General features: G+C 45.5%; 9 protein-coding genes across 9 annotated transcripts, besides 3 other annotated features; 7 read left to right on the forward strand and 2 right to left on the reverse strand.

Annotated features, from left to right (window-relative positions):
* Positions 1-333: 333 nt before the first annotated feature.
* Positions 334-1,643, forward strand: TSTA_105780 (alcohol dehydrogenase, putative; the record flags this gene model as incomplete). The annotated part of the gene is made up of 2 exons (XM_002486560.1): positions 334-1,040; positions 1,103-1,643. Exons 1-2 carry the CDS (start codon positions 490-492, stop codon positions 1,641-1,643), a joined length of 1,092 nt encoding a protein of 363 aa, XP_002486605.1. The 5' UTR covers positions 334-489.
* A 365-nt stretch (positions 1,644-2,008) lies between these two features.
* TSTA_105790 (cytochrome P450, putative) lies at positions 2,009-3,610 on the reverse strand (the record flags this gene model as incomplete). The annotated part of the gene is made up of 3 exons (XM_002486561.1): positions 2,009-2,279; positions 2,339-2,955; positions 3,020-3,610. The coding sequence occupies 3 exons, from the start codon at positions 3,608-3,610 to the stop codon at positions 2,009-2,011; spliced, it is 1,479 nt and encodes a 492-aa protein (XP_002486606.1).
* Positions 3,611-4,350: 740 nt separating this feature from the next.
* TSTA_105800 (uncharacterized protein) lies at positions 4,351-5,445 on the forward strand (the record flags this gene model as incomplete). The annotated part of the gene is made up of 2 exons (XM_002486562.1): positions 4,351-4,443; positions 4,519-5,445. 2 exons carry the CDS (start codon positions 4,351-4,353, stop codon positions 5,443-5,445), a joined length of 1,020 nt encoding a protein of 339 aa, XP_002486607.1.
* A 773-nt stretch (positions 5,446-6,218) lies between these two features.
* Positions 6,219-6,566: a mobile genetic element.
* A 157-nt stretch (positions 6,567-6,723) lies between these two features.
* Positions 6,724-7,311: a mobile genetic element.
* Positions 7,195-8,358: a mobile genetic element.
* On the forward strand, positions 7,210-8,808 carry TSTA_105810 (uncharacterized protein; the record flags this gene model as incomplete). The annotated part of the gene is made up of 2 exons (XM_002486563.1): positions 7,210-8,604; positions 8,746-8,808. The coding sequence occupies 2 exons, from the start codon at positions 7,210-7,212 to the stop codon at positions 8,806-8,808; spliced, it is 1,458 nt and encodes a 485-aa protein (XP_002486608.1).
* A 1,666-nt stretch (positions 8,809-10,474) lies between these two features.
* On the forward strand, positions 10,475-11,686 carry TSTA_105820 (phosphatidylinositol transfer protein PDR17, putative; the record flags this gene model as incomplete). Its single annotated transcript, XM_002486564.1, has 2 exons — positions 10,475-11,309; positions 11,370-11,686. The coding sequence occupies 2 exons, from the start codon at positions 10,475-10,477 to the stop codon at positions 11,684-11,686; spliced, it is 1,152 nt and encodes a 383-aa protein (XP_002486609.1).
* Positions 11,687-12,088: 402 nt separating this feature from the next.
* On the reverse strand, positions 12,089-13,584 carry TSTA_105830 (hydroxyindole O-methyltransferase, putative; the record flags this gene model as incomplete). The annotated part of the gene is made up of 3 exons (XM_002486565.1): positions 12,089-12,647; positions 12,739-13,251; positions 13,333-13,584. The coding sequence occupies 3 exons, from the start codon at positions 13,582-13,584 to the stop codon at positions 12,120-12,122; spliced, it is 1,293 nt and encodes a 430-aa protein (XP_002486610.1). The 3' UTR covers positions 12,089-12,119.
* Positions 13,585-14,395: 811 nt separating this feature from the next.
* On the forward strand, positions 14,396-16,561 carry TSTA_105840 (phenol 2-monooxygenase, putative; the record flags this gene model as incomplete). Its single annotated transcript, XM_002486566.1, has 5 exons — positions 14,396-14,421; positions 14,512-14,731; positions 14,789-15,174; positions 15,241-15,275; positions 15,336-16,561. The coding sequence occupies 5 exons, from the start codon at positions 14,396-14,398 to the stop codon at positions 16,559-16,561; spliced, it is 1,893 nt and encodes a 630-aa protein (XP_002486611.1).
* Positions 16,562-18,926: 2,365 nt separating this feature from the next.
* Positions 18,927-20,032, forward strand: TSTA_105850 (uncharacterized protein; the record flags this gene model as incomplete). Its single annotated transcript, XM_002486567.1, has 3 exons — positions 18,927-19,242; positions 19,322-19,934; positions 19,990-20,032. The coding sequence occupies 3 exons, from the start codon at positions 18,927-18,929 to the stop codon at positions 20,030-20,032; spliced, it is 972 nt and encodes a 323-aa protein (XP_002486612.1).
* Positions 20,033-22,659: 2,627 nt separating this feature from the next.
* TSTA_105860 (uncharacterized protein) lies at positions 22,660-23,116 on the forward strand (the record flags this gene model as incomplete). The annotated part of the gene is made up of 2 exons (XM_002486568.1): positions 22,660-22,717; positions 22,794-23,116. 2 exons carry the CDS (start codon positions 22,660-22,662, stop codon positions 23,114-23,116), a joined length of 381 nt encoding a protein of 126 aa, XP_002486613.1.
* Positions 23,117-25,289: the final 2,173 nt, after the last annotated feature.

A 25,289-nucleotide genomic window follows, 5' to 3' on the forward strand; every position in this document is an offset into this window, starting at 1 on the left:
GAGTTTGCAGGCCAGAGACAGTCTGGCGCACCTAGGGAAGCTAATAAGTTGATTTATTTCCCGTTTCGGTCTGTTCGGCGGGTTTGTTTAGGGTTCTTGAGCGTTGACGCCGAACAGAAAAAGGCGGAGCATTCAGCAACCCATATGTTTTCCATTCAATCTCTCACGTTTCAGCTCGGAGGCTGCTGCCTGTTCATTGACTTTTTGGACTAGTCAGTGCTCCAATCAACCATGCTTTACACGTTGCTCCGGTATCCTTCGGTGATTACGCTTCGCCTCCCATATCTGTCTCGACTAAGCGTATCTCGCGCGTTAGCATTATCCTGATAGCTTAGCTGCAAATATTGCGCTGTTTAAATCTCCGCAGATAGTCAGCAACGAAGACTGCTGCAGAAGTCTAGTGTACAATAAGAAATAAGATTAAAAGGATCTATTCTTGTCTCTCAAGCTTCGCCATACCTCATCCCCAAGCACACGCTGACGTGTAATATGGCAATTCAATTGACTCAATCGCTGCCAGCATTTCAAAAGGCATACAAAGTGCGAGGCGCTGGCGATGCCAGTTTAGAAACATCCGTTTCTGTTCCGGAGCCCAAAGATGACCAATTGCTCGTACGAGTTGTTGCCGTTGGGCTTAATCCCCACGACTGGAAATCTCTTGATATGTCACCCATGCCAGGAGCAACATGGGGATGCGACTTTTCTGGAGAGGTCGTGAAGACTGGCAGTGGGCTAGCGAAGAATTTCCGGGTCGGAGATCGTGTCGCTGGTGCAACTCCAGGAAATAACTGGGAAGATCCAACAACAGGAGCTTTTGCTGAGTATGTCGTTGCTCCCTGTGCACTTGTCTACAAGATTCCAGAGTCGATGGGGTTTGAAGAGGCAGCTACACTAGGTGTTGGTATGCTCACGATTGGCCTTACCTTGTACCACGCCATGAAGCTTCCCTTGCCACATGCTCCGGTGGAGAATCCACAATATGTGCTCGTATATGGTGGTGGTACGGCTACAGGAACGCTTGCTATACAAGCTTTAAGATTGTAAGATTTATTCAGAGTCGACTTTCGTGACGAACCAGACTAGTGCAACTAACATATCACAGGTCTGGAATGATTCCATTAACAACCTGTTCTCCAAGCCGGTTTGATCAAGTCAAGGCTCTTGGTGCAAAAGAAGCATGGGATTATCACTCACCTTCGTGTGGGTCTGATATTCGCGCTTATACCGATGACAAGCTCGTATATGCTCTCGACTGTATCACAGATACGGGTAGCATGAAGGTTTGCTACGCCGCCATAGGCAGCGGGGGTGGACAGTATGTTGCTCTTGATCAATTCCCAATTCGGGGCCATACAAGACGCAACGTTAAGCCAGATTGGGTTATCACATGGACGCTCCTAGGGAAGCCTGTTCACTGGAAAAAGCCATACCGGCGCGATGCGAGGCCTAAGGACAAAGCATTCGGCGATAAGTGGATTCCTATGAGCCAGAACTTGCTCGACTCAGGAGATATCAAAACCCACTCTATTGAAGTCAGTGACGATGGCCTGGCTGGTATTCTTGCCGGCGTTGACAGACTGCGGAAAGGAACTACAGGGGGAAAGAAATTAATATATCGGATCAACCAGCCATTGGCAGTCTAGCAATTCAATTGTTTGCGGCATTCGCCAGAATGGGTGTTCCATAGTCATTGTTGTTTTGATTATAATATCTCGTGGGACAATCTCATGTTCCCACTCTATCTAAACCTACCGTACCCTTCTAGGAGGTGAATGTGAAGCGCACTTTAATTACAACGTTGAATGATGAAAATTAGAGGGTTCCGCTGGAGGATTCTCTGCGAGTATCTAGACGCATTATTTTAGAAGCTTTCTGAAACTGTCAAATTTCACTCATCTGTGCAATACCGCTTTCTGCTGGGGCAAAATGGCAATCCACCAGCCTTTGAAAGGATTGGACAAGGACACATAGGCGATGCAAAAGTTCTAGCTATTAGATCACCTGTGGATTACTGATCTTCGGGCAATAAGGTCACGTTACAACGACGGCCGATTGGGGTCGTCATGAAGAAGTTGAGCGCGTGCATGGAAGCATCGGTCGTCGTTCGACTCAGGCGCGCACCCCTGCACTCGCGAAAGAAGAATGCGACGGCAATTCTCATTTCCATTTTGGCTAGATGGACTCCTAAACAAACTCGAGATCCTGCTCCCCAAGCACACAAAGCCGATTTTTGGTCGTCGGTCAGCGAGCTTGGGGGCAAGAACCGACTTGGGTCGAACCTGAATCGTTTCGATTAGTTTTATCATTTGAAACAAATCAGATTTCACAGCCGACGTACACTTCAGGGTTGTGGAAAATATCAGGCTTTCGATGCATGCTATACGCCTGCGTGCTCACTGTTGTTTTCTCAGGCAGGTAGTATTTCCCGAAAGTCGCTCCACCAGGGGGAACAGCCCGTGGCAAGCTTCCTGGCGCAGCACCGTATACTCTCAGAGCCTCTTCTACAACCGCGTTCAGAAGGGGGAGTGTTGCTAAAGATGCATCCTCAAAGCTGCGTACAGATGCGACTTCTTCTTCCAGATCTCTTTGAAGATCTGGGCGCTTAAGACAGGCCCAAATCAGGTACGTGATGGTCACCGCTGTCGTATCGGAGCCAGCGACCACAAAGTTTCCAGCTTCAAGGCGCACGCTTCGTTCAGTGAGACCTGGCTTACCACCGCTCTTGTCCACTTCTTCAAGAAAATCCGCGAAGATGTTCCTTGATCCTTTATTGCCTGCCCGACGAAGGTTCTTTATCGCATGGTCTCCCCATTCCTCTAGATCTTCGGTCGCCTCCATAATCTTTTGAACTAAAGCAAGGGGCACGTATCTAAGAATCTTGTATAAGAGGGGCAATTCCGAAAGGAGTCCACCCTGTAAGGCGACCCTCTCCAACACCAACACGTATTCGGCTTTCTGGATGCAAGCAAAATATTAGCCTCAGACTGACAACTCAAGGTTACAGGACAGCACAGCCTACTTCGCCTCGTTCCACCATGTCGAATTTTTCGGCAAAACACAGGTAGGAGAGGATATCATTCGTCATCAAAGTCCACCATTTGAGCATATCCACATCGCCACGTTTGGCATTGTCTTTTATCTGCTGGACGGCAATTCGTGCCCTTTCATGAATAGCGGGCTCCCAGTTTTCTCGCAACGAGGAGAGACTGAAAGCACGCGCAAGAACTCGCCGACGCGTCACATGCTGTTCGGGATCAATCATCGAAAAGATACCCGGCTCCGGCTGCAAGCTCAAGCTTTGATACCACGGATCTTTTAAGAAACCGGATCCCATCGAGTGAATTTGACGGAAAGCTTTCAGGTCGTTGACTGCGACTTCGTTGGGAGCGACACGAACAAACGGTCCGTATTTCTTGTGTAATTCTTCGATATAATACATACGACGAGCACAAAGCACATTAAGTTTCAAGACGTAATGCGTATAGCGAGCATACCAGGGGCCAGGCACCTGATTTAATGGATTATTTGATGCTTGCATGATTCTTTTTGTAAGCCATACAATACAGACGCAACAAACGAGGAGCAGCGACCAGCTCTGTAGGAGTGCCATGGTCAGTTTTCAGAGATTAGGGCAGTTATGTCTCAAAGTATGGCCGTGTTTTTGCAGGAAAGGCAGCAAGAAGTAGCCACAAAGACTGGCTTTTAATCATAAAAGATAATTGTAGCAGGATGATCTCACTATGTCTGTATATGTATTGTGCGTACTACATACTGTGCATACGCCGATCCTTCACCACTAGGCAGCATACAGGTAGGCCACTTATCGGAATAATACATCTTTTTGAGAACATATACTGATGTTCTAATACATGCGGGCGAGCTTGGTTCCTCGACTTGAGGCCAACGTATTATGTTCTCTCCACAGAAATGCATCGACTCCGGTGCTACATAGGGGGCCATAAGCTCGAGTCAGCCTGGTGAGTGAAGCCACCGCCGGAAGGTTACCGGCGTGATACCATTTACATATACTTCGTGGTATCACACTAGTAGAAAACCCACCGTATCATGCCGGACAATATCTCACAGACGTCAATTACATTACCGGTCATCGTTATCGTTACTAGGTGTCATAGTTGAAGGAAACATTTGTTCACAAAATTTGATCAGAGAAATAATCAACCTGAATCTGATTGACTCTCGGAACCGGGCGAGTGAGGAGAGGTTACGCATGTTAGAGCAGAGCAACGCCTCGGAGTCAAGAGATATTAATCTCTTATTGTCTCGCCCATATTTCTCCTTTGAGTATACAATGTGCACGCCAAACATTCTGTCATCCCTCAAATATTAACCATGTCGGACATTGTACAAATAAGACAATCTTTCTTTCCACCAACCCCGTCAGCATACATTTGGCTGCTTTGGGTATTCCATTGGTTTCCTGCGGTAAGTCGGCTCAATTTCAAACGTTCTTATTCTGTCAATTTTCACAGAAGATTTGCTTATGTACGTTTCTTGCAGGGTTCGATAGGACAGTGGTTCAGTGACCATCACCCAGTCGGCAAATTCTCCGTTTCACGACGTTCCAATATCAACGGCAGATTTGGATGGCTCTTTATGGAAATCATTGGACCTGTAAACATGCTCTATGTCATGTGGAAACTGGAACCGTCAATTCTCGGACTACCTTTGTGGAACAAGGTTACCGCTGCACTGTATGTGATTCACTACGTTAACCGCGCCGTCCTACAACCATTATTTATCGCGCCGAGCATGTCTCCCATTGGGATGGAGATCTTTCTGGTCGTATCGACGTTCAACTGGATGAATGGAGCGATATTTGGATGCTGGGTTGTCGGGTACGATACAAAAATTGCCGGATACAACGTCAGAATTTCTGGTTCGGAGCCATTATCGGGTTGGCGCAAGGCCATACCTTACGCCGGTCTCATCATCTTTGCATTCGGTTGCGTTAACAACATCCGGGCACAGCTCACTTTGTGGCGCATGAGAAGAGAGGAGGCCCATCGCCGCGTCACCAAAGACAAGAAGAAGCATGCGCAACAGGAGAACATTTACAGCAAAGTATACGTTATCCCACCCCCAAGGGGGCTTTTTACCTCGCATTTATATCCACACTATTGGTATGAATGGATCGAGTGGTTTGGGTATACACTCGTGGGCACAGCGGTCTTGTCCTCGATTGCTTTCGCTTCCCGCCCAGTCACGACACAGGAGTTGATGGTAGCACCATGGCATTGGCCCCTAGCACAACTGGCAGAGAAATATCAGATTCCATTTCCTTTGCCGGCTCTGGCTTTCCTGTTGAACTGTATGGCGGCGATGTTGCCCCAAGCGAGACGCGGACTAAGATGGTATAAGCAAACGTTCGGCAACGAGGCCGTCGTTGGCCGGTCAGCTATCGTCCCTGGTGTCTCATTCTTATAGTCATCCCATTTCTACAGTATACAAAATTACCTTTCTTTGCTGCGTGATGCACGGCAATATCTGGTTCATAGTCTGAATGATTTACTTTGTTGCTACAGTACCACGAAAATAACCCCTTATCCGAACGCTACCCGAACGTTCACCGCCTTCCTAATATAGTAATAAACTAGACACCCGAAACCTCCAAAAAGCCCTAATACATCGTATACCAGCCATCCGCCAGGCTTTGAACGTTGATTTGTACATTCTTGCTCGTGCTTAATAGTGTTGCGAATAGTGGATATAAGCATTTTTTATATAAAAATATAGATTCATAGATGTTATTACAAATTTGTATGAGACGTGATGCTACGCGTTTCTGTCGGCAGAAAAATGGCGGTGTGGAAATTTCGGATATGGGGGTGCGGACACTTTTGTCATCCCACTGTATATGTGTTGTTTGACTTCCTGGGCTCTACCAAACGTTAGATATACCAGCCTTCTTACACTTCACTTACAACAACCCTACAAGTCTCGAGATTAGCTTCATATACCTCCAATTCATAAGCTCCCCACGAATTCCGTTCGTGGGTGTTTGATTTTCCAGCGATAGTGCTAGGGCCCCGGGTTAAAATTGTACATGTAGCCCAGGTAACGTAATTCACTAGTGAGTTGGCCACCCTAGCGAGTTGGCCACTTTTACCCGGATCCGCGTTCTATACTAATCCTTCCCAACTCAACGCGCCAATATGCCACCAATTCGCAATAAAAGTCAAAAAAATTCTACTGAGCAAGAAGGACGAATCCTATTAGCTATTTCTGATTTAAAGAATAGTAGAATACGCTCTGTACGGAAAGCAGCAGAGATTTATAATGTCTTACAGTCAACTCTTCAAAATAGAATTAACAGCATACCATATCGAGCTGAAAAACGCGTCAACAACTATAAATTAACTCAATCTGAGGAGGATTCGCTTGTCAAATAGGTGCTTGATTTAGATCGACATGGATTACCTCCCCGGCACTCTCTTATACAAGAAATGGCTAATTATATATATTTATAACGTGGCAATCAATAAGTTAGTGAAAATTGGATAACCAAGCTGATTAAACGCTAGCTAGAGATTGATTCAAAGTTCTCATAATGTTGGTTTATAGGTGCAATCGAGATTCCTGGCACCGACGCGAACCAAGGAGAGGTCACGTGAAGGTACACGTGACCTCGTCAAGCAAGGACTATATAGACCGCGTCGGGGTCTCATTAAGAGAAGAGACAGACAATCAGAAGAATATGACTTTACCAATTGGTTACTAAGCTACTTGTATGCACATGTGCAAAAGCGAACCCACACATAAAGATATAACTATGAACGCGCTAAATATAAAGATCCAAAGATAATCAAAGAATATTTTAATCGCATATAAGCTGTTATATCTGAATATGGTATCTTGCTAGAAGATATTTATAACTTTAATAAGACTGGCTTTGCTATAGGACTCTATGTAATTATAAAGGTTATTACCGGAAGTGATTAATATACTCGGCCGAAGCTTTTACAGCCTGGAAATCGAGAATAAGTGACTGCAATTGAAGTAATAAATTCAACTGGTTAGATTCTGCCTTTGTATGTGATTTTCAAAGCAAAGAAAAATATACGATTAGGCTGGTTTGATGAGCTTCTAGATGATTAGAGAATTATTATTAGAGAAAATGGCTAGACTACAGATCAAGTAGGATTAGAATAGCTTAAAACCTATTTTATTCCCTATATTAATGATCGTACAATGAGAAGATATCGAATATTAATTCTTAATGGCCATAGAAGCTATTTGACTGTGGACTTTAATCATACATGCACTGAGAATAATATTATTCTAATCTATATACTATCTTATTTTCGTACAGGCCCTGCCTTTGCGATCCCTGACGGCCTAGCCAATCGACGTACTGATGACGAACTCAAGCTAGGTGGATACACTCCCATGGAAGCTCATGCTTGGAAGAAGGGCGGATGCTTATTGGCTCCTCCGGGGACCTTGGCAGGGCGATGGGAGAGCCGACTCGCGTACGTCCAGGCACCGTGGCATGAGCCTCCAAAGATTATGATCGATAAGCGAGAAAAGGCGATATCAGTGCATAACGACATCATACGTAAGAATGAGCATATCGCAATATACACAGACGGCAGTGGATATCAAGGCTATATTGGCACGTCCATGGTCATCCCGGCCTTTGGAAAACAACGAACAGAGTGTATTGGTACGGAAGGCACCTCAACCGTGTATGCAGCTGAGGCCTGCGGCATCAAATTTGCGCTTGAAACCACGCTTCAGATCGCGGATCAGAATATACAAACCAAGAAGCTAGTTATCTTCTCAGATAGCCAAGCTGCGCTCAGAACCCTCATGAATCCGCGTATGGTCTCTGGCCAAACGTACATTCATGACTGTATCGATTCACTAAGAAAGTGCATTGATGAGGATATCGATGTGACGCTGAGATGGATTCCAGGCCATGAGGATATTCCCGGAAATGAAGCCGCAGACAGGGCTGCAAAACGTGCAGCTCTAATAGGTGCACGAAGGCAGATTGTACCAGGAGATATGGACAACTGGACCATACTCGCAGCAGCTGCAAAGCGTAGAATACGCCAATCAACCAAGGATGCCTGGGAGAAACAGTGGGACAAGCAAAAGGCAGGGAAACCTACTAAAAAACTTGTCCCTCAGCCTTCCAAGCGCACACTCCAATATTGGACCTTTCTCCGTAAAGCAACATCGTCAATACTGATACAGCTGCGTACCGAACGAATCGGGCTGGCGCACTATCTGTGGCGAATCAACAGGCGAGAACAACCATACTGTGCTTGCGGCCTATCTGGTCAATCAGTACGACATATCCTCATGGAATGCCCACTGTATGAGAATGAACGCGGTCTTATGTGGTCACGAATCAAGGGATTCCGACGCACAACAGATCTGCAGGCATTACTCAGGGAAAAAAAGGCCGCAATTGCAATCGCGCAGTTCATCATTGATACGCGAATGCTTGATCAATTCCGTGAGGTAGATCCGGAAGCAGTTGGCACCTATGAAAGCGCAGAAACAGCGGCTCAATTGGAGCCTGCAAATGACAAGGACACTGACGTGGGAACATGTACGAACGCGCACGCAGATGACGTGCGTTCCAGGTCGACGTCGTTATCAGTAAGGACCAGGATTGACACGAATACGAGCCTTGGATCAAGTGATTCGGAGCCAGCCAACGGGATGCGATGTAGAGGACGTGCAGTTCGGATTTGCGAAGGGAGAGAAACGCAGATTTTTATGAGGGATACTGGATATGTGGATTTGAAGCGAACTGGTGCAGTTCGGAGGACTTGAAAAGAATTTGGGGATTCGTATAGGCGGGGCGTACGCGCACTAGCCGACCAAGATGTTTGATTTATTTGTTTGTTTGACATGTTTGCATTCGTTATTCTTGTTTCCTTAGCTTCCGTTCTCTGTGGCGCGCCCCTATGGCGCACCACCCGTGGCTGGGCCGCGGATCTATTGGTGCCTGCAGACTTAGGCACACACCTGGATAGCGGCTCTTCAGTCAGCGGCCAGCTACAGCGGGTATATCAATTCTACTACTACTACTACTACATACGTGACCTCTCCTTGCTGCATACCAGTGCCATGCATCTCGATTGCACGAAGCAACCAACAAAAATGATAATAAATAATCTTTTACTTATATGGAAAGAAAACCGTGACTTACAAGCTACACATGAAAAGAAGAAGCAAAAATGCGAAAAATCTAAAAAGCAAATATCTATTAAGCAAGGGGTTACTAGAGAAGAAGCTTAAGCGCTTATATAAGGTTAGATTAAGGTATCTCAAGCTGTTACTACTGCTCTAGCTGAGCTGGAGCTCCCAGCTTCTTAAGCAGTTATACGCTGCTAATTTCGCTGCAGTGGTTGTGGTGTTGAAGGACATAAAATTAATCGATGTCCTAATCGTACTAGTAGTTAGATTTTTGTATATATTTTTGTATGTGGCTTTGAAAATTGGGATTTGAAATCAATATAGAGTTATTTTCGGGTAAAAGTGGCCAACTCACTAGTGAATTACGTTAGAGCTAGGACTAAGGCTGAACTAAGCAGTATATACTATACAGCTGAGGCTACCTCACTTTCTTAGTTTTGCACAATCAAATCAATGTTGGCCTGTTTGACATCATCCTACGTGAGTCATGACAATTTCAGATGCAGATTCCCCGAGTATTGTCACGACCTCGCTCACGGGAGTATTCGCTCACTAAGCCGGTGCGCCAAAAAGACCAGAATATTGAGGATGGTGGGTCCTCTCTACTACTCTCTCATATAGTAAGGTTGCCAGAGCCGTCACAAGTATAGGCATCCCGAATTGTCTGTATAATGGCCCTGCCACACCTCATGTGATCAGAATAACGACAAAACTCGGCTCAAACCATCTTGCTAGTCAATTATTCTTTCCTAGTTAACTCTCAATCAGCGACGCAGGTCCGGAAATACCGTTCCAACTTCTCAGGGTTAGCCTGGATATTGACTTGCTAACCCAACATGGATATAACTATGTTAACCCTAGTATTTGGTCAATGAGACAATCGATCGGAACACGAATGACTGCATGACTTACCTGGTATCTGGTACGGTAATATTTCATGTTGATATAGGGTGTCGTTGACCCGTTCGGCGGATTTGTAGCCGTTAGTACGTATTGAATTAGGGCTCGGTGGCACTTTCTGGCTCAAAGCCGCCCCCAAACTCCGCTCATCTTTACTAGCATAATGTGCGTGGGTCTGCGTACAAGATGCAATCAATGATCTGTCAGGTGCTGATGAAAGGTCTGTACTTAGATAAGTAAGCTCAATGCAAGAAAAGATAAAAAAACTTAGTGATGCTATCGTTCCTGGACTTGACAAGTAGAGGCTATGAGATACTGCCGTTGACGATTTTGTTTACACGGGTCTCGCAACCGTTCGTTGGCTTTTACATTGTGATCATTTTTGAGGAAATCTACCGAGATGAGCGCAACTACAGTATCAGAGCAAAGCGCAGTGGCGATTGAAGCCGACCCTGAGAAGATAACTTTCGTGGCAGATGGAGACGCGAAAGCAGCAGCATCAAAGACCGAACAGCCCTTGTCCAAAAACGCGAATCAGGGACAATCTCTTACTGAACAGACAAACACCACGGATGTCCTTTCCTCCTTTCCCCTCTCAGTCGCCGATGGTCTCATCACCAAACCGTTTCGTGAACACCTCCAAAGCTGTAAACCTCAGCCTCGCCCCGAGCTTACATCGGACCAAGCAAAGAAATACTCAGAACTCCTTGACTTGATCTCAAACCTATCCGACTTGCCGGTCAGCTCAAAACTTAATACACCTGTCACACCTCTAGCTGATAATGAACGCATGTGGCTTACCCAGGAGTGCTTACTCAGGTATTTGCGAGCCACAAAATGGAATGTCGCCGCTGCAAGTGAGCGCGTCAAATCCACTCTAATCTGGCGACGTGAGAATATTGGCGAGGGCAAACTCACTCCGGATTATATCTCTCCAGAAAATGAAATGGGGAAGCATCTCGTGCTTGGGTGGGATATCCACGGACGTCCCTGTTTCTATCTTATTCCGAGGAATGAATGTACCGAGAAAGGCCGACGGCAGGTCGAGCATTTGATTTTCATGCTTGAGCGCGCCATTGATCTCTTGCCAGCTGGACAGGAGACTATTGCTCTAGTCGCCGATTTTGGGGGCGTCAGTCGCAAACAAGCGGCGAGTGTGGGACAGACCAGGGAGATCTTGGATTTCCTACAAAATCATTATCCAGAAACATTAGGCAGAGCGCTTGCGATTAACAGTAACACTCCCTTGCTTCCTGTGGTTTTCCCGTTGACTTTGCTTACTCATTAAATCTTAGTGCCTTTGATGGTCACGATCTTTTTCAAACTCCTTTCACCATTCATTGATCCGGCCACGAAGGAAAAACTGCGATGGAATGAGGACCTTCGACAGTATATTCCGCCGGAGCAATTGGCACAGTTTGCAGGCGGAGATGTTAGATGGGAGTACGACCATAATGTTTATTGGGCAGCGTTGAATCAGTTGACCGAACACAGACGGAAAGCATACAAGGAACGCTGGGTTCGATCTGGGAGAAAGATCGGCGAAAATGAAAACTACTTGAGAGGCGGTCCGGAACCGCCGGTTGGTGAGTCTACTGACAGGGTATCGTGAGAAACCTTAGAAGGGAGGTATTAGTATTGCTCCGGCGAGGATGTATATAGATATAGAAAACCACATGATGAAAGTGGTCACCAACCGCGATGCTTCCTGCAAACGTCCTCCCAAATACAAGCGATCAATTCCAAGATTTTTTGATATATATATATAGTGCATATGTACGTATAACACATAACAGCCAATACAATGATCTAGGGGCTCATCCGTTGGGCAAGACTTCAGTCGACACTCGAATGATTCTCGTCATGCTATTCTACTATATCCAGTGATAGTCTACTAGTTCAAGCAGAGATTTTGTCGTCAAAATACATTTCATATACTCTCCGTTCTTTAAAGTAGAGGATGGCTCGGCCCTTTCGCCGGGAATCGATATGGCTTGGTGTCTTCGCATGAAGGCAAAAACAAATCATTGTGTTCCTCGAGTTGTTTAGACATCTAGGACTAATTCCATCACAGACATCTGACTGCCAAACGGCAAATGCACACGCTTCACCCTAAGCCGAGGATCTGCCTCCTTATAGATAGCCTCCCAATCCTCTATATTGCGCTCGCCGCTATTGTGAATCTGCAGCATGGCCAAGTCACGGGTACGGAGCTGACGCTCTGTGACAGTTGTAACTGATCCTGGGGACGGGAGGACAGTGTCCATGACGAGAATCCGACTGCTGTTGGGCTTGAGGACACTGACTAGTTTTCGTAATATTTTCGCCGACTCTTCTATTGACCAGTAATGCAGGATCATTCGCAGCAAATAGACCTCGGCACCAATGATCGGTTGATCATCAAAGAAATTGTGTGTTGCATATGTGATCCGCGAAGCGATGCTTTCGTCTTTTAAGTTGGATATGTATTCTTTCCCCTGCTTGACAACGTCGGGGAGTTCCTGCACGACAAAGCTGAGGTCGGGATATGCCGTTGCGAGGGCGACAGATGCAAGACCAATAGATCCACCAACCTATACATACAAGAAATTGGTGTCAGCTAGCGCATGGATATACTAAACGTGAGGAGAAGAAAAGAAAAGACAAGGGAGTTCGAGAACGGACGTCGACTATCTGCGCTTTTCCGAGCGCCTGCCAGTCATACCCGTGCACAAGATGCTGTAAATCAAGACCTTCGGTGCTAGCAACCGCTTTTTGATACTCCGAGTACAAGCGCAGATGTTCTGGGCGGGTTTTCAGATGGGCGAAAAATGGTAGATCTGTCTGCAAGGCGATGTTGAATGCTGTTTGGTTTGTTTCAGTGCTACTAGGCCATTTCTCCGTCGCCTCAACCATATTTAATGCAACAGCTACGGCCTCCTTGCAAATGTACAATGCCCAATCATGGAGTGGCTGATTTGTTGCCAGCCACGCCGAGGTTGCCGTATGAGCGATGCGGTCAGGGGTGGGCTCATAGAATAACCGCGCCGTCATCGCCATTCGCGCTATGCTTTTGAGTGTGTTTTTTGGAACATTAGCTGCAGCTGCTAGTGCATCAAAAGTGATATCACCCTGCAGCGGTACAAGCTTGAGGATATTAAAATGACACAGCCATCGGAGGCATGCAAGGGATTGATACTAGCTCAAATTAGATCGTGTTCCTTTCTTTCTTCCCCAAGAAGGATTCCGACACATCGAGCATACGGTTTCTCTACTCACAGATACAGTTAGGTTCGACAAAAATTGAGAGGGGCCTGCAAACAGGTCAAAGATCTTGAGAGCAGAATTCATCGCAGCATCCCGAGCGATCTTGACATGACGGGGTGCGTTCTCCGGCACAGCATGAGCCGGTGAACCATTCTCAAATGACGGCGGGGGATATTCATTTGTGCGATAGTAGTTCATTAAGATTTGGACATCTTGCATCAGCGTCTGAGCAACTTCTTCGGGTGATGGCTTCAAGTCAGTCATAGCGATGGATTTGCATTCGGTTGTTTCAGGAAGAAGAAGAGGCGTTTAGCACAATAAAACGTGGTTGAATGTCAACCGGGGTAGTAGACACGTGAAGCACCTGTATATATTTCTCTACCTCGATGACTAGGCAGTCGTTATTGCGGCGAGAATACATAATAGTCCGTGCAGAAGGCTGAAAGGTATGTTGCAGCTGTCAAGTCGGCTTCGGACGTGGAACACAGCCGAGTTCACATCGAAGCGACGCTCGAAATAGGACTAGACGAACAGAAAACTCAAGGCACTTTACGTACATTAGACAGAAGCAGTTTTGATGCGATAACATTCCCCGAACTTCATGTTCGGGGAGTTTTTAGGGTTATGTCGGAATATAACCTCGTGGCTCCTGCGGAGGGTTACCGTAACGTAACTAGATTACACACTCGCGTACAGGGAAAATGAGGGCTAGAAAGCCAATCGCTAAGTCCCACTCGAACGCATGAATGCGAATTCAAAGCAGTGCAAGCGCATGGCGGCAGTCATCAGTGCCGTTGTTGGTGATAGGTGTGATTTTTAGCAACACCTGAACCCTAATTCATATACCTACATGCATATACTCGAAACATGCAACGTCAGGCGACGGGCTCGGAGGGTTTATTCGCTATTGTGCTAGGCATGATGACCAATTGTACGACCTGGCTTTTGACTGAATATAATAATCATTCAGGTATCTGGTGGCACTGGGTAGATAAATTATTGATTCTTCGTACTGACTTACAACCTTCTCAGTTCAAGAACTTTTGTAAACAGGTAAACAGGTAAACAGCATAAGATGAGTACCATTTCGGAGACGGATGTGTGAGTGTCTTCCACTGACGCAGAGGCGATTGTAACGCCTTGAGAGAACAATAAAGAGCATAGCTAACCACCGTCTCATGTCGAAAACAGCCTCATTGTCGGAGCGGGTCCCGCTGGACTTATTGCCGCCTGGTGGATGGCCAAATGCGGCATTCGCCTTCGCGTGATTGACAAGGATCCCAATGAGCTTTTACATGGCCGCGCGGATGGTATGAGACCACGAACAGTAGAGATCCTCGATAGTATGGGAAGCCGTATGATGGAAACCATCACTCAAGAATCTTTCCCTATGCTAAGCTCCCACAACTGGGTGAGAAATGATGACTGCTATGTATACTAGCCGCAAAACTAATCCCATTCTTCGCAGATGCGTGACGAAGATGACAATATACAGCGTGTCGAACGACTTGATATGTACGAGGACCACCGCAAGGTTCTCGCTACTCCGTTCCATTCGCAGGCTCTATCGCAAGGCCGTATCGAGCGCATTATTCAGGATGCAATTCTCGATCTCACAAACGGCTCCGTTGTGGTTGAACGAGGTGTTGCTGCGTTGGGTTTGGAGTATGATCAGTCGCTTGAACAGGATCACTCTGCTTATCCTATTGCGGTCACTATCCACAAACAAAAACAGAACCAGAACCAGACCGAAAAAGTGAAAGCTAAGTACTTGATTGGGTGCGACGGTGCTCGTAGCTGGCTGCGCAGAGAACTGGGATACAAGACTGAAGGGTCGAATACGAATACAATCTGGTAAGAAGATAAGCCAGAAATTCTCCCAGTTTTGCGGCTAACCCAGGGCTTCCTGTACCTTTCAAGGGTCGCTTTAGACGTTTACCCTATCACCGATTACCGTGAGTAGCCTAAAATATCCATTAGGGCACTTTTTGTTAGCTAAGAATGAATAAAAACAGCCGATGTTCGAAAACCAAGTTCTATCCAGACGCCTAAAGGAACCATGTTAATGATTCCTCGCGAGAAGGGTCTTTTACGCATCTACGTTCCGATGGGAATAGAGGGACAGGACGCGGAGCGTGATACAGTGACATTGGAGCAAGCCAGTGCATATGTGAAGCCGCTGTTTAAGCCTTATAAATTTGACTTTGAGCGATGCAACTGGTGGTCTGCTTATAGTCTGGGGCAGCGTCACTCAGAGCGCAATCGACACGATGGCAATCGCATGTTCCTGGCCGGCGATTCAGTCCATAACAATTCCCCTCTTATCGGACTCGGTTTGAACGTGAGTGTGCATGATGCATGGAACTTGGGTTGGAAGATAGCAATGGCATTCTCGTGTCCAGCCGGTGTAGATCGCAACGCTATTCTATCTACATACGAAGCAGAACGTCTGCCAATCGCTAAAACTCTCGTGCACTATGACCGCAATTGGACCAGCTTGTTCAACAAGGCTCTTGTCGAGCCTGCCGTGTTTATTCAACGGTACATTGAGTTCCGAAACTTCTCTGATGGGTATCGCTGGAACTACCCTGATAGCAGGCTTATCAACAGGGCTACCAGCAAGCAGGAGTTGGCCTCCAATCTTGTCGTAGGCGAGTCCTTTACCCACGCTCGCGTGTCTATGCACGCAGATGGACAGACTTACTGGACCTGCAGCCGCCTGCGGGCTGATGGACGATTCAACATCATTCTGCTAGCTGGAGACTGGGATGACGCCCAGCAAAAGGAACGCGTGCAAACTTTTTGCCAAAAACTAGAGGAAGAGAAGGACGGTACCTCGCTTCTGTACACCAGATACCCGTATCCCTGGAAGTCATCTTCGTCTTTCTACAACTATGACAAATCTAACTGCGACAGAGGACGGCCTCATTCCTTGATAAACATCCTGACCATCCATACCGGTGGTGACGAGACTCCACTGTTGGAATTCCCGACTGCTGTCCGTGGTCCATATCATTATCTTTATGGCTGGGACTACTCGCGCATCCTGGTTGATATGGCTCGGCCGTATGACCGCTATGCTGATGGCAAAGCCTACGAAGCCTGGGGCGTTGATCGCAGAAAGGGAGCCGTTGTCGTTCTCCGTCCCGATATGCATATCGGATGGCTTGGTGATCTCGAAGATTTTGACGCATTGGAGGGATATTTTGAGACTTTCTTAGGAGCGGCCTGGAAAGAGTAGATAGCTACAAAGCTGATTTGCCTCCAAACTTATTTCGAAAGTGCATATAACTTTTCTTCTTTTTTTCTTTGCTCCTGGCGTCCATGGATAATTTCTTTACCGGTATATGGTACCCAGATATTACAAACGTTCCACAAATTGATGACAGCCTGAAAATGCCACGACGGTTATCTAGGTAGTCGCAACACCCTCTCACATCATTTATAAGTCTGATACAGTTTCCTGAACTCCGAGTCCCTTGAAAGCAACACGTCTGGCCTCACCACCTCCAAAAGTTCTCCGTTTCGTAGAAGGGCCACCCTGTCGGATCGGTCGATATATCGAAATGGATGGATAACCGCTATGATCGTCTGTTGGGGGAATACAGCCGGTGGAAAGCAGACAAAGAATACCTCTTGGAATAAGAGAGTGAAATCAAAAGGACAGCAATAGATACTAATCTGCGGCCCCAATTGATTGTCAGACATTAATGGGCAACCGGGGCATGTATCAGCAGCCATGTACCTAGGTAAATGTAGATGGAATGAAGAGGATTCAGGCAGTGAACACAAAAAATCAGGGGGCTGGTAAAAGAGGGATAAAATGGAGGAGGGAAGGTTTAGCCGAATGCCACAACAGCAAATCCAGTCAGGCGAGAAGTTCCTGGCAAGGCTGGAATTAAAGCGGCAATGGAAAGAATGGCTCGAGAAGCAAAAAAAAACAAGTGAAGTTACACATACAACAGCTGGGATTCGCTGGTGGTCACCCACCCAACTACTAACCAGCCGGCGTGTGGCTTAAGTACGGCTGAGCGGACGGGAAGCCCTGTTTTCCACACCCTATGGTCGTATGTATTAGGGGAAGAGGAGATATGATTCATAACATAAAAGTAGCTGTTGGTTTACCTTCATTAGATCGCAGAATCTAATGAGGACACAATGCAACAAGCTGACTGAGCCAGTAATCCTGAATTCCTAATATTGTGACTGATCCTAAGAACTAGGGGATGCGCTAGTACCCACGGATAAACTATACGGTATCCCATTCCAGCGCCGAGATAAGCAGGATTGCTACACCGACAGTAGCCGTGTCCATGTTTGACAGCTACCAGCACGACATTAAGATTGTTCGTCTCCGGACCTGTCCTTTGAGAGCATCTTGATAGTCGGTACCTAGGTAGAGATCTGGATCTTATTATTCTTATATACCAAAAGTACCTGTACTAAGAAAGACCGCCAAACGTTGTAGTACATTCTAAGCTGCTCATGAATTCATTGCACACAGCTGAGAAAGATTTAGGGCATGGCACAGCGAGTGGCATATCATTATTGTAAGGATGATGTGACGTTAGGGCCGATATTTATCCGTACAGGATAGAAGACCTCACCCCTTAGATAGTTTTCCCATAATGACAGACAAGCAGACAGAGAATAAGAACGTTGAGAACGCCCTATCCAGAATCTATCATTCCCCAAAGGGAAGTATACAACTGATATATTTACTACTGCTCACAATCCTTGGCAACCAGATCTTACTCTGAATTCTTTACAATGATTAGCAAGAATTATGGAATTCGGTAGAAGAATCCAAGTACTCTGGACGGCCGGTTATTCGCTTTAACAGCCAACCCAAACTAGGAGCAGAGCTACGAACGTTTATCTTTGATGTAGAATGGCAGTATTGTTACGACATCATCGATCATATCAGAGAGATACTGCAATCATGGTTTCATCATCTGATATAACCTGGAGAATGAGACATATCGTTTCTCGGAACTATCGTTCTAATGTCAACACTGTGGAGAATCAAGCTCTTAGGGCTTCCTAAGGTTCTCTTGTTCATTAGAATCCATCCCGACAGAGAAAATCTAAGCTCCCCCCGGGTTAGCCTCTAGATAGAGGTCTGAAACAACCATATCTCTGATCAGACCAATGGCTAGGAAGCAGTAGGCCTTCTTGTTTCCCATCTGCTATTCCATCAAACAATGTTATTGTGTTGTTCTTTCATAAATCTTCAAACACTCAATTTTCTTTCAAGCATGTACATACAAGCTTTGTTTCTTTCTTCTACGAACAAGAATTTTTTTCTTCGTGTTAAGGCATAAGACTGTCCCAATTCCCACAAAGATATAAGGAACAATCCCCTCGTATACGAGACAAATAAACAAGTCTTTCTATACCTACAGTCAAAGAATAGGATTATAAAAATACCATTGTTGCATTATGATATTCAAAGACCGTAGAAGAGAACCAGGCTCATTCATGTAGTGAACCCCGGTGCTATATAAGCCATTGGACTTTTCTCTTCCTGTCTGAGCTTCTAAAATTCTTTCCTAAATACTTGAATCAATACGAATAGAAGAATTTCCATATTCAAACATTCTACCATGGCAGCAACATCTGCGGCGGCGCCTGCAGCACTTGTTGCAGCACTTGTTAAACGACCTTGGAAGCTGTTAACCATAACTAGTCCTGGCAACTATTATTCATATGCTGAAAGTACTTGGATGGAATTCCATGAACCCTGCTGTGGTGTTTGTGGTTTATTTATTGAAAAAGACCCGAACGCCAAGGAATTTTTCAGAAAAGTCGATGGCTTTACTCCAGAGCAAGGTAATCCGTATTATATCAAAATTTCCCATGACGATATTCAGGGGCACCTTGCTGCCGGCGAATGTAATTGGAAGTCTATATACAGGGCCAGTAAGTTTGTTTGTCATATTTGATGTTGCTTTCCTACTTTGATATTCCCTAATTTCTAATATTTGAGTCTCGTGAATAGTCGTAATGGAAGGCCCAAATGACCCCTTTCTCAGCGGTGTGTCCTACCGTCATTCCGGTTTCTGTAAGAAAGGAGGCTACCAATTGGGCGTTCCAAGAAATAGTGACGATGTTTTTCTCGTCAGAAACGCCATTCATCCCCGTAATATTAGCTGGTTCAATAGACCTGCCCGGTGGTCTCATGAGCCATTCCCGGTGAATTGCGGCTTCCCTATCCATGAGTGTTGTTATCAGCTGCTCACCAAGTTCTATGCACCCGAGCACAAGATAAAAAGAAACACATTTCGCCTTCTTGTTGCTTTCGCGCGCGAACATTGCACCAAAATCGAAGATTTCTCCCGTTTCGGTCCACCACCGGAGGGATCCGAGGCATGGAAAACAGTCCAATACGATCCTTTGTTTATCACAAACTACTATGAGGCGCTAGAACGCTCCCTCGAGTGTTACCAACGAGGTCTACGTGATGGCGTAGTTGATAGCAACCCAGGTGTCATGACTCAGATGGGGTTCTACATTTCACCCGGTAGCTTTAGTCGAGTATCGGAGGACATTGCCCAAATGATCCTGGATTTGCTTGATGGAGCAGATTGGCGAAGACTCATTTTGGGAGCTGGGTGGAGACTATCAGCTCATTTCTGGCAGAAATATATTCCTAAATGTATGTTTGAGGTTCAAGAACTGGACTCCCGTGGGCTATATTATCAGTCTCTAGGCATGGATTTCCACAGAATGATGGAACGAAGGGACGGCATATGGCATAGAATAATGATCACCCATTATGTGGCACGCATATGGTCATATAGACACACACATTGTGTTGATACTATACAGGGGAAATTTACACCTGAGCTCCACCTATGAAATCTCGTGATTATCCTCCTGCAAACGACTTGTGCCGTGTTGTATATATGTCTTAAAACTACCTAGTAATCTAATTAGTGAGTCTAAATCTGAATGATTAGGTTTGTCTGAAGATGTTTTTGGATTCCTGTTTAGTAAGTTACTGCTACACGCGAGTCCAGTTCCACTATGCCTACCTACTTGATGCTAACAACTACCATGAACACTGATCCTCATTGGTCATCGGATAGTGCATGTCTTAGACTCATATGAACCTAGTCCATGCCACTTCAGCCATTCCTGTAGCTAACTTACTGTTTAAATGTACCTCGTAGATGATATACTGTGGCCCGAGAGCTACCTAGACAACATCTTTGATTCCCTAGGATATGACTCCTGATGATACCTCATCACAGTCAATACTCATGTCATAAATTGATAGCGATGTGTAGTGATATTGATATGAAATACTCTACTCTTGGCCGTCCACAAACGCCCCGGCGGGAGTTTCGCCGGAGCCAACGCCATCTCAATCAGTATAGAGACATTCTGATAGGGAAAATCGGATTCCAAGGCGTAAAACGGAAGTAGTGTTGGAATATCGAAACTAAAAGGAGACAAAAGATGTTCGACCATCTTAAAGAAACAAGACCGAGTGAAAATTGTTGAATTGAGGAATACCTAAGAAGATAAGGGAATATTGAGACGATAGAGGTAGGAAAAGATGAGCCAAGAAAGTTGGACGTCGCGGATGCCGCATCATCAGTCTCTCACCAACTACCCTGTTTATTAAATTCCAGTTATGACCTACTCTAGGAGGGTATCGGTCAATCGAGTGTTAGCGAGAACAAGACGGGTGCCAATTCGATACACCAAGTTAGTCAATGCAACAGACGGGTGGTTTAGGTGTACCTAGCATTGTCAATCCCATTGCAGTTGATAACATGGGAGAGCTTAGAGTACACTTGAAGCTATTTCTGTTGGGCTCTTCTCGTCATTCAGGAAAGTCTACATAGTAATGCAAGATAGGTTTCCAACGCTACTCCCACTCTGTGTAATCAAAGTATTTGCACGACCTAATTTTAGAAATTCTAGCCGATTTCTTTGATGAATCGTGAGGGAAAAGAACGACTGCTTATCCATGCCATCAATACCAGAATCTCAATATGTAATTACCGGTTCCTCCAGGAGGTGAGTGATCGAAGGTTACCATCCGCATTGAATACTCCTACACTCGAGTTGGACGAATACATCAAAGAAACCAAGTATGGACTAGCAGATTTCCGGTGAGGTAAAAGAGCATCTATCCCTAATGAAACCATCTATGAATCTCTTCGATCATGCGACGTTGAAACTCTCCGTTGATCAACTAGATGATAACCTGTCCAGGTGAGATCTGTGTAACTGATCGTAGAAAAGCTCCGAACACGACAATCTACCCGCAATGATTGACGTAGTAAATGCATCTCGTATTGAATAAATCATGATTGATCTGAAGTTCGCATCATGACTAATTCCTCCCTCGCAATGAACGTGCTGTCTCAGTCCATGCTTCCCAATAAGCAAGGTTTAGAGCTTCGGATATAGCAATCGCTCGGTTTTTACCCCGCAATATCAATACCAGAATTACACGAAAGGCGTATCATTCTTACACTTCAGGCGTGCCTCAGTTATAGAGATTCCTGATCAGTCATTGGTTCTGCTATTGAATATGACCGATTATCCCGATGTTGTCTCACTTTCTCTTGTTGGCATGGAGGGGATTGGTTGGCCAAAACCTAGAATATGCTCTCTACACGACTCTATATGAAATAACCTTACTATATGATCTTTTCGGAGAGGATAGGTCACTGATGTTGCGGTCAGCGTGTCAGTAGAACGGCGACACATCTATATATTACCCTACTGCTGCATGTCTGTTACTAATTTGCCCGTCAGCCACCTAACTATGGTTTTCTGCATTAAGTCAACAACACTGAATTCCAAAATCTCGTCTTTTATTAGCCATTCTATAGCTCAGTTTGGGCTCGTATGTCCGATCTTGGCATGCTGGTAAGTTCATCACGATAGGCAGTGGACCATCAAATCTTGATTTGACATACCTCACTACCTCACCAAGGATCTGGTTTGTCGTGTCTTAGAGAGGTGAGATCAGATCTTCGGCCGGTGCGTATAATGCAGCTGATTCGGCTTCATGCGTCATTATCTTCAGCATTAATTGGTGATAAAAACGAGGACCAACACTGACCTGTTGTCAAAACGAGGTTCGAGACATTGATGTGCAATACCAAGGACAGCTGAGCACCTGACCCTAGGAAAGGGCTGAGGCTTCAATCTCTGGTAGTAGCAAGATGGGTATAAATAGGGCAGATGAGCTCTCTTCTTGCTCATATTATAGACAGACAGCAGCAACACTCAAGTTACTTACTATTCAATCTGAATCAAAGCAATAGTATCAACTGCTCTCTTCTCAGAGTAAAGCTTTTAGTAACTGAAAAAATGCGTACCTCATTCGCCGTTCTCTGCCATTGCTGGCCTTTCTTCACTGGCCTCGGCCGTCGGTAACGCAGTTGTGATCAACTAGTGCTCATTTCCCGTCTATCTCTGGTCTGTCGGCTCTACAATCAGTCAAGAATATACTATTCAGCCAGGTAAATCCTACAGCGAGACCCTTCACACCGATCCCATCAGTGGCGGTATAGCCATCAAGATCACCACCGTTGAAAACGGTCTCTTCAATGGCTCACCTCAAACAATCTTTGCCTACACGTTGACCAATGGCCAAGTCTGGTACGACCTCTCTGATGTTTTTGGAGATCCTTTTGCGGGCAAGTCGCTCAATGTGATCCTTTCGGACACTTCGTGCCACGCTGTTTGGTCTAATGGAATACCACCTGCTGGTAGCCAGGTTAATGTGTGCCAACCAAACACCAACCTCAATTTGAAGCTTTGCTAAATAACTTTTGTTGTTTTTTTCGGTCATTTAACCTTTTTTGGGCCGCACTGTATGGTTCAACTTCGGGATATCGTGGATCAGGGCTTTTCTTGTCACTTGGGGCGGAATGAGCTTCAAAGCAAGCAACACATATCAACCATCAAGTTTTGTCTTCAGTCGGTCTTTAGCAGAATCCCTGGTATATTTCAGATATGTTCAACGTTTTCTTGTTCATGGCAGAAGCCCTCATTAGCTTAGTACACGAATATTTTGCTCAAGTGTCGCAGATTGTTTCTTTCCCACTTGCGCACATACCGCTACTTACCGACGCCCTAGATAATGGATCAGTTTCCTGTTGGTCTTGACCAGTAGCCGAGTTTACAAGAAGATCCTCCCTAGTCATATGGATTATGCACGGTGTTGTTAACATCCGTAGCCGCCTCGTTTCACGTTTCTCGAGAGGAAGACAAAGTAGGGTAGAAAATACAAAAGCTGATATCCTAACAACAAATCGGCCAGAGGAGTGGCATTGCGGTGCTATAGCTTGGTTCGCTAGGTTTCATCTTTTTGGGGTGTATTTTGTTGTTTAGTCTTGAGCATGCCATGAGCAGTGAGCAACAGTCATCGCAGAACAGTCAGGTAACTATTGCACCAAACGCAACATACATGACCCCTGACCATCTATCAATGATTACCTCGTGATCCCATCTTTCCGATTGCCAGGCTCTATTCCAGGTATTCCAGCCAATTTACTGTCAGCGATCTCTCTCATTCACCATGCTAGCATCACAGTGCTATCAATTTGGAAAAGGGAGACGATAACAGACTCGACTTCGTGTTCTCGCACTCGGATTCAGCCGAACAATTTCATGACGGTTGGCAGCGAAGCTTAGCCATCTCAGCGAAGACACAAGGAGTCTTAACCAACATCACGGATTTGCAATTATTAAGCATACTAAAAGTGCGAATCCCTTGTTGCGTCGGCTGAAAGTAACTCACCTTCGCCACCTGGTAAACAATAATTGGATTCATCTATTGATTTCAAAGCCATTGTTCAGACGTATGACAAGTCCGAAAAGGGGTTGATGTCTTACCTTTTCATTGTTCGAAAGAAAATCGAATCGACTTTCGGTGTTAGGGGAATAAGAAAAAGAAACTAACGCTTTGAGAACAACAAACAATCTGAAAAAAATCTGGGCAACTTATTGTTTTTTCTTCCAACACCATGAGCATACTAACTTACGTATGGAGATATGGAACAAGTTCCACATTTTTTTCTTGCACTTGCACATCTACTTTCAGAACCAAATACGTAGGAAGAATAGGAGGCTACAAGAAGTTGATCCGGCACAAACCGAACGTGTTTATTCTCCGAGAGTTCCGTCTACATTCATCTGTACAATTATTTGGCCAAGAACGGATGCTCTATGCGACGAATCCTAGACAGCCCGGGTACAATCGTCTGACTGCGAAGTTGACCGATCTAAAATAAATCCGAAAAGCGGCGATTAAAAGCTTTGGAGTGTATCTAGCATTTTGTGTATTGATTTGACATGCTGGTAAGCGACTCAAGCACCTTCACAGGGCTTTGTATTGAAGTGATACTGGGGTATTCGTAGGCGTTGTAAAAGTGAGAGATAAATGAAGCAGACAAGACAAAAAACCAATGCGCAAATAATAGTTTCACAGCATAGTAATGAAGATCAATTCACCCTGTCCTAAAATTGCTGGTTTTTAAGGCAACACCAGCCCGAGCAAACTACATGCATTTGATGATTTGAGTGTGTAACACATGTAATCGGAGTGCAGCATATTCGCCTGTCTTCTGCCATAATAGGTAGTGCTGTCTCGGATAATATCCGAATCACAACCTGCAAGCGAAGATTCCGCAGGAGAGGCCTAAACCTTGTCTACTTTTTCTGTCCCCAGCCTCCTAGACGCAGGATGTGGTCCATGGGTCAAAGCAATAGCAAGGGACGGCGATTCGGTCGACTGCGTATGCAGACGGAGTCGCATTGCCAAAGACTCAGAGCAAGCTATTGCTAATTAGCATGTGCGCTGGCGAGATCCGGAGTAAACACATCACCTTTACAACAAACAGTTCATACACTGACTCCGCGGACGGTAGTTCTAAGTTTAACAGACACATGTTTTGACAGTTGACCTCGGGATTATGCCTTGCATACTCCAAGAA

This window comes from Talaromyces stipitatus, genomic scaffold, assembly GCF_000003125.1.
Source record: "Talaromyces stipitatus ATCC 10500 scf_1105507295511 genomic scaffold, whole genome shotgun sequence".
NCBI classification, from domain to species: domain Eukaryota; kingdom Fungi; phylum Ascomycota; class Eurotiomycetes; order Eurotiales; family Trichocomaceae; genus Talaromyces; species Talaromyces stipitatus.